The sequence below is a fragment of the Azolla caroliniana genome, unplaced genomic scaffold, assembly GCF_043228905.1.
Source record: "Azolla caroliniana isolate FFs.n. ecotype wild unplaced genomic scaffold, voAzoCaro1.0.p SCAF_4, whole genome shotgun sequence".
NCBI lineage: Eukaryota > Viridiplantae > Streptophyta > Polypodiopsida > Salviniales > Salviniaceae > Azolla > Azolla caroliniana.
Window position 1 is genome coordinate 9,918,878 of NW_028230439.1, and position 9,217 is coordinate 9,928,094.

Sequence of the window (9,217 nt, forward strand, 5' to 3'; positions counted from 1 at the left end):
TACAAAATTACTCAAAAATTGTGCTGCCTCTCACACAGCTCACCAGGAAGGGACAATCATTCATTTGGTCTAAAGAGACGGACATGGCTTTCGAGAGTCTTAAGAAGGCGTTTACATCAGCTCCAATTTTAGGTCATGTGGATCCGGAAAAACCATTCATTATCGAAGCTGACGCATCGGATTTCGCATTGGGGAGCATTCTGTCACAACAGGGTAACGACGAGAAGCTACATCCTGTGGCTTTCCACTCCCGTAAGTTTGACGCCGCCGAAATCAACTACGAAATTCATGATAAAGAGCTATTAGCAATAGTTGATTCTTTTATGCAATGGAGGCATTTCCTGGAGGGATCTCCTCATCAGGTCACTGTATTCAGTGACCACAAGAACCTTGCCTACTTTCAAGATGCTCGTGTACTGAATCGACGTCAAGCTCGGTGGGCCCACTTCCTCACACGCTTCGACTTCAAAATTACATATCGTCCGGGGAAGCACCAAGGGAAGGCAGATGCATTATCACGGCGTTCGTATCTAACACCACGTCCCGGTGAGCCAGCTTTCGATAACCAGAAGCAAGTAATCTTGGGTCCAGCACGACTGCAAGCAGCACAGGTCTTTGACATGCCCGTGGATTCCGACATTACCAATACTATACGTGAGGACTTGAAGACTGACGCTTTCGCCCAAGCTATACTAGCACAAATTGACCCCTCTCGAGCGTCATGTTCACAATCACAATCACCAGGTACGGATTATCGGCAATTCAAATACTGTGATGGATTACTCTTCTTTAAAGAACTTTTGTATGTTCCTAATGGTTCTTGCCGCCTTCGAGTAGTACAAAATTGCCATGACACATATACAGCAGGACATTTTGGTAGTACTAAAACATTAGATTTAGTACAACGATCATTCTGGTGGCCCCGTATGCGACAATTTGTCGAAGATTTTGTTCGGGCTTGCGATACATGCTGCAGAGCGAAAATGCCAAGACATCATCCATATGGTTTATTAGAACCATTACCAATTCCAAGCAAGCCATGGCAATCCATTGCTCTTGACTTCATTACAGATCTTCCAGTCTCTAAGGGATTCAGTGCGATTCTCACAGTGGTGGATCGATATACGAAGATGGCTCATTTCTTACCCTGTACTAAAGAAATATCTAGTGAAGACACCGCCGAAATTGTCATGCGGGAAGTATGTCGGCATCATGGACTCCCTGATAATATCATCAGCGATCGTGGACCCCAGTTTGTGTCAAAATTCTGGAAGCACCTTTTTAAAATGCTGAAGGTCACTTGTAACCTCTCCTCCGGCTACCACCCACAAACCGACGGTCAAGCCGAACGAACAAATCAAACACTGGAGCAGTATCTGCGGTGCTTTCTCAACTATCATCAGAATGACTGGGCAGATATTCTTCAGTTCGCCGAATTTGCCTATAATAACGCTATCCACGCATCGACTAAAGTCACGCCATTCTACGCTTATACGGGATATCATCCCCGGTGGTGTGTCCTTGAAACCCCAGAAGTGTCCACAAATCCTTGCGCGGAGGATCGTTTGGAGCGGTTACGCAAGATACAAGCGGATTTATCTACTCAACTCCAGCAAGCTCAACAATCACACAAGGACTACGCAGATCGTCATCGACTTCCATCCAGTTTTAACATTGGAGATCGGGTGTGGCTGCTACGACGACACATCAAGACTACTCGCCCATGTGAGAAGTTGGATTATCGGCGATTAGGTCCTTTCCGTATTATCGGGAAGATTAATGATGTCGCTTTTCGTCTCGAGCTACCTCCGCAACTTCGGATACATCCGGTGTTTCATAGTTCTCTCCTCGAACCCTATCACGAGAGCACTATCCCAGGACGTACTATACAACCACCACCTCCTATCGAGCTCGAAGATGGACCTGAGTATGAGGTCGCTGCCATCCTCGATTCCAAGATTGTTCGCAACAAGCTCTACTATCTAGTCGATTGGCTAGGATATAGTCCCAGCGAGCGTACTTGGGAACCGATCGAGAATGTGACCAATGCTCGTGCTCTTCTAGAAGACTTCCATCGACGATATCCCGAGAAACCGGGTCCTCAATCCAAAACGACTCGTGGAACTCGTCGTTTTAAAGGGGGAATAGTGTCATAACTAGACTCGAACCCATAACCTTTTGTTACACGGGTCGAGACTTTACCATTAGGTTATGAATTGTAATTTGAAGGATATTATTTTCATTTAGGTTTTATTGGGAAATTGATGTATATTCCAGATTTCTCTGGAACATTCTAGAAACTTCAGGAGTATTCCTGAAGACACTATAAAAGGAGGCGCAAGGCATTAGTTCGAACCAAATCGGTTCAACGCCAGTCTTAAGCCTTCTAACTACTGTTGTATATCTTCCTTCATATAATACATATATCTTTCGCATCATCATTCTCTCTCTCTCTCTCTCTCTCTCTCTCACTCACTCATTCCTTCTCTCAAAGTTCGACACCTCTCATAGTACTAATCCTTCTCTGTCTTAGTACTATTCCCCAACAATAGTACTAATCCTTCTTTTAGTACTAATTCCTTCTCTGCCTTAATAGAGTTCCTGACAGAGAAAGGCTCAGATTACAGAAAATCCCTTCGTAGGGTTTTGGCAAGTTCCACAAAATTGTGCCGTCGCTCACTTTCTCTTCTACCTTTTGTAGCTTTTGAGTGACACAATAATAATCATACATAATCATCTTTCCCTAATTCCATATATATAAGGTATTACTATTATATGGGAGAAAAATCCAAGTCAACGAAGAGAACAAGGAAAATAAGATATAATACTTCTTGTTTAAACATGGGAGCATGATACTCAAAAGGAATCAAGATTTAGGCAACTACAACACACACTCTTTGGTATGGGAGAAAAATCCAAGTCAACGAAGAGACCAAGGAAAATAAGATATAATACTTCTTGTTTAAACACGAGAGCATGATAATCAAAAGGAATCAAGATTTAAGCCACTACGCCCTTTAATACAATAGAAAAATATGTGGTAATCATAAAAATGACGAACATAATGCTAAATATGGCTCAAAATAAAAACACCAAATGATATGCCCATTATTGTAGTTGAATCCAAGGCCCAAGAATAATAGTCTAAGAACTTACCTCTCGGGTGAGCTAATTGCGATAAAAAAGAATGAGAATGATAGAAAGTTTGACTTAATTTAGACTTCTTTGTGTTGCCTTATAATAGGCAACCCACTATTTTCATCTAAGTCTAGTACAAAAATTATTGGAAATCCATGCAATTTTATTGAAAGTGGCTAGATGTGTGTTAGGTAAGAATCGTATTACTAAAATGATCAAGGATCTTATGAACTTGTGCTAATGAAGAAATTTTGAGACTGCAATTGTAACTAACGCATTTTCAATTACATGGTGCATTCAAAGTTTAGTTAGATGAGTATTTAGACAACTTGTCACCCTAACTAATGTATTGCTCAACCACATGTTTGCAGGTCAACTAAAATGAGAAGCCAGTAACTTCACATGCAAGAATCAAGGTCTCGACAAGTATTTGTTTGTTTAACTCTCAACAAGCATTATTATATTGAACCAAATTATAATATTACAATATTATATTGACTAACTCTCAACAACACTAGTTTGTTCAAATCATTTAGAGGATCTAGACATTTTTATTCAAAATAAAGTTTATTCTTATGACTAAGTCTCAACAATCATTTGATTGTTAAGTCAATCACAACTCAAACGAGTTTATTTAAAGCAAAGTCAAGGGCCAAGAGAAATAAATTTAGAATTGAAAGAAAGAGCCTAAAGGTATACTCAAAGCTCAAAGTATGAGAGAGAGAGAGAGAGAGTTGACTAAGTAATTTTGCCTAATGGAGACCAAGAGGTCATGGGTCCAACCCCTACATTCCACAGTGGCATCTAGTGAATTAAGAGATATTTTATTAAGTATATAATAGAGAGGTGAGAAAATTCGGTTCTGAACCCAAGACGTAATGCTTGTAGTGCATCAACTTACACTAAGGTAAACTAATTAGGAGAGAGAGAGAGAGAGAGAGAGAGAATCCAAGGAACAAGAATAGTAGTCTAAGAACTTATCTCTCGAGTGAACCAATTGCGATAAAAAACAATGAGAGATGAAATTTTTTACTTAATTTAGACTCTTTCATCCAAGTCTAGTTCAAAAATTATCGGAACACGTATACAAGCACATGACGAAAGCTCAAGAGGACCCACTCACATGAGAGTGATAGAAATTTTGACTTAATTTTGACTTGTTCATCCAAGTCTAGTTCAAAAATTATTAGAACACGTTTATACAAGCACGTGACACAAGCTCAAGAGGACCCACTCACATAGGAGTACTCGCAACAGAACTATTTTTTTAAATTTCTCTGAGAAGACCAAGCACAAGACTTGACATCTTTGACCTCTCTGTCCATGAAGCCCGACGTTCCATCCTCTTTGGTTCATGTCCCTAGTGAACCCCCTCAAATTCAAGCATATTCTCGAACGTGTGGTGATTAACTTGATTGAATGATATTTGAATGGTTAACATCAAAATGATCGTAATGGACAAATCAAAATTGAAGTTGTTGGCATGTCATGCACAAATGCTCACAATAAAAAAACACAAAATTCAAGGAAATTGACTGTCATGCATTTTAAATAAAGTACATGCATGATAAATGGCTTGACTTGGTGATGTTGAATGACTCATGATAGTTTACTCTCAAATTGAAGTACAAAGTGCAAAATTGTACAAGTAAAAGTCAATGTCTAAAAGTCTTTGGAAGCTTGTTCATGCAATGGAGTTTATTAGTTTTCTTTAATGACAAACTACAAAAACTATTGTAGCTATCCATATTCCATTATGTTATTAACTATTGTCAATTTCAACCTCATTTTGGAAGCAATAATCAAAACACACTTTTCATTGCTAGGATTTAGTCAAAAAGTGTAATGAAATTGAATCAATACATAGGGCAAGTGGATTCCTCCATTGTGTGACAAAATGTTATAATTAGCAATCAACAAATAATCAATTAACAAATTAACATGATATTTGTTGTGAGTGAGTTATATACACAAATTGAATATCTTGTCACCTTGAAATTACGTAGGTTCCATTGTGGTTTGTAAGTCATAAAATTTGTTTGGGTAATCCTTTCATAGTCTTCAATGCATCATAATTCAACACTCAATGTGCAACCATCCCTCCCAAGTGGTCCCATCTAAAGAGTACATACAAATTTGTAAACATTTTGACCAATTATTGTAAATAGTTAACCAATTGTTTGTATATAAAAAAGCATCCTTGTAATGGATTACACAATGGTATTCTTGAATCAGGTGTAGATTAGTAGGTACAAGGTTGTAAACTAACACTCATGCGTGCCATTTATCAATTTCTCATATGACAGTTTCCAACTTCAAATGCCCTTTATTTTACATGCAAACCTAAATTGTGTCCTTGATTTTCATGTTCTTATATTAGAAGCACCCTTCACTCAAGAAAGATAACAAAAATAAAGTTATACAAAAATGAAGCATGATATGAAAATATACATGGTGTGATAACTTAATGGGAGGATTAAATTCTTCTTCTTCGTTTGTGATAACTTGCCTTGGTGGTAGTCTTTTAGATGATTCCAATAAAATAGCATGGATTTCCGATCATTTTAAAACTAGACTTGGATGAAAATTGTGGGTCGTATATTTATAAAGGCAACACAAACAAGTCAAATTTTCAAAAAACTAAGTTAGTTTAAGAAACTACCCAGCGCAGTAGTTCATAAGATCCTTGATCATTTTGTATTACAATTCTTAACTAACACAAATTGTAATTGTACCCAACGCATTTTCAATTACATATAAGTTGCATTCAAAGTTTAGTTAGATGAGTTTTTAGATTACTTGCACCCTTAATAATGTATTGCTCAACCATGTTTTTGCACCAACTAAAATGAGAAGCAGTAACTTCACATTGGGAATCAATGTCTCGACAAGTATTTGTTTGTTTGGTCGTTCAAAACTTAGAGGGTTTTTATATAAAACAAATTACAATATTATATTGACTAACTCTAAACAAGCATTGGTTCGTTCAAATCGTCCAGAGGATCCCGAGGATTTTATACAAAATAAAGTTGATTCTTATGACTAAGTCTCGACAATTATTTGATTGTTAAGTCATTCACAACTGAAACGAGTTTATATAATAAAGCAAAGTCAAGGGCCAAGGGAAAAGGTATAAATAGAATTGAGAGAAATAGCCTAAAGGTATACTCAGAGGTCGAAGTATAAGGGGTGAGAGAGAGAGAGAGAGAGAGAGAGTCGTGACAATGTCACAAACACCTTCAAGTAGTAGAAATGAATATTCCATCTTTCAAGTGCCTACCATACTACATGATGTCCAACATACCAATAGCGATAACCATAGTATCGTTATTAACATCAATGGTATTGATGCAAACACGCGGAGTAGTAGTATTCGCACTTTCTGGCCGCGAGTGCTCTCCATCGGACCTCTCCAAGCCTTTCTCGACCGGAAAGATAACCTTAACTCCTACGACACCAATTTCACTGCAATTATCGAAGATATAAAATCACAAGCCCACAATGACATCCTCTCGGACAATCCCGATTCCTCATCTCAACACGAATTCGATTCCTTTGTCAAGCAACCGGATCCTAGACATCCCGGTCTAAACTTTGATTCCTATCTCCAATCCTTCTACTCCCCATCCAATCTCATCCAGAGTTATAACAATGACCACAACACTTCGCCACGGCAAATTCGCCTTCCTGTCCTCATAGCTCGTGACGCATGCTTCCTTGCCGCCTTCCTCAAACTCCTTTTCTTTGAAGTCTATCCAATCTTGAAACTACACAAACTAGACAAACTCGGGTATGTAGGTCTCTCCGAGTGCATCTCTAAACTTCATCATCATGCTAAACTTCATCATCATGCCAAGTCTTCTTCGACAAAATCCCGTGGGCTCGAGCTTGAAGAATACTTCTTCAACCTACACCTCATCAAAGCAATCCTCCAAGACATCCTCCTCATCCAGAACCAGATCCCGCTCGCGGCTGTCCGGCGCATTGTCAAGATCGATGTGGGCTTCAAACACGATGAGGAGGCCCAAGAGCTCCTCGATCTCTACATGGCCGCACTCGCCTTCCGTACCCTTCCTTTCTACAAGTCGAAAGTGCTCGTTTTCGCTCGGATGAAGGCTATCAAAACCATGGAAGCTCCCCATTTATTGGATGTCATGCATTCCTTAATGACAAATGAAGATAATACACAAGACAAAGTGCCTGGCGTGTTTCAACTCCACAAATGGTCGGCCCCATTTAAAGCGTGTCATGGAAACTCGAGGTCCCTAGTGTTTGACACTACACTGGATGGGATGCATTCCTCAATGACAAACGGTAGCTGCAAAACTGGACATAATGTCCGGAAAGATCTGTACAACACACAAGACAAAGTGCCGGGCGTGATGCAACTCCACAAGTCGGGGGTCCGATTCAAAGGGTGCAATGGAAACTCGAGGTCCCTCAAGTTTGACACTAAGTATGGAAAGCTCACATTCCCGAGGATCTACATAGACGACGGCACCGAGCTACTCCTCCAGAACCTCATGGCGTACGAGAGCAACTGTTACTGGAAGCGGAATCCGGAGTCGGGGCGCCACGATATCGTGTCATACCTCCACTTCATGGACCTACTCATAGACACACCCGCGGATGTCGACATGCTCGTGGACAAGGACATTGTGAGGGTGATGATCGACAGCAATAAGCAAGTGGCTCTCATGTTCAACAGGTTGTGCCGCGGGAGCCGATGCATGTTCACGCCACAATATTTCGACACCGCCAAATCCCTCAAGCATTACTGTAAAAAGAAGATGTGGGGGATTTGCATTGAATTCTATCGGTCGCACCTCTCCCGTCCCTGGCTCATCACCTCTCTCCTTGCTGGGATTGGTCTCTTTGTCATGACCTTCTTCATTATGTGGTACACCATCATGCTCTATCACCGCGAAATTCATGCTCCTCCTTGAGAAAACTCTCGAGTTAAACTCCCTTTGCTCTTTTCATTGCCCGACCATCTAGTCGCATCCTAGCAAATAATGACATTGCGAAGCATTTTCAAGAAGTTTTATTGATGATCATCTAGCCGTCAATTTGTATTGAATAATATTTTGGATGAGTAAATTCCTTGGTAGAAACTAATTGAGAGGGAAAGGATGAATCTTTTCCTGGACGGAATGGAATATATGTATATACAATCTATTGTTTAAATTTTTTCTCTTTGCTACTGTTGTGTTTAGTGAAAGATGAATGGATGTGACCACGTGGTTTATATATTCCTCATGATGTGCGGAGTCTCGTTTGTAGATCTTGTTCTAGAATGTTTTAGTGATTTAGAATATACCTAAGAGCCATTACACTAGCAATCTTATGCTCCAATGTAATATAGACTCTCGTTTGTTTAATTTGTGTATCTTTGCATGGCCATGCCATCTTAGTTTATTAAAAGGTGCTCCATCTTTGAATGCTTTAATTACATGTGATACCATGACATCCAAACTTCTTTAATTTACATCGAAGAAAAATCTTCATGAATTGCACACACAAGCTCCAGCATATTCCATCTTCCACAACTGCATTGACATTCCAGTTCATACTTTAATTACATTTGACACCATGGCATCTAGACATTTTTTGGCATACAATTGGATATGATTGAAGAAAAATGCTTATGAGCTATAAACCTAAGTTCCAACATATTCCATCTTCATCAATGACTTTGACATTGACAATGCAATATATTACTAGAAACACCTTGAAGTAGAAATGTTTCCAACCACACTTGGATATGATTGAAAGAAGATCTTTAAGAGGTGCACACACCCAAGTTCCAACATACTCCATCTTCATCTCCATGTTTTACTCTCAATCGCGGTAACTATCTCTTCTGGGTTTACTTGTTTTCGAGAAGAACGGCAAAACATATTCCAGTGTGAATTGAAGTGATACGACTCGCGAAGGGAACGACCACAAAAAGACTCACGAGGAGTTACCGATCGAATGCCCTAATGCTCGCTCTCTACAGACTACGACAAAGCCACTCCCACAAAAGAGCACTCAGAATTGTCAAGTGAAGGGTTGGAAAGAAATGTCAAGTGAAGGG

General features: G+C 39.6%; 1 protein-coding gene across 1 annotated transcript; it reads left to right on the forward strand.

Moving 5' to 3' along the window:
* Positions 1-6,309: 6,309 nt before the first annotated feature.
* Positions 6,310-8,084, forward strand: LOC147865050 (putative UPF0481 protein At3g02645). The gene has a single exon (XM_087318624.1). The coding sequence runs from the start codon at positions 6,363-6,365 to the stop codon at positions 8,082-8,084; it is 1,722 nt and encodes a 573-aa protein (XP_087174750.1). The 5' UTR covers positions 6,310-6,362.
* The last annotated feature ends 1,133 nt before the right edge of the window (positions 8,085-9,217 follow it).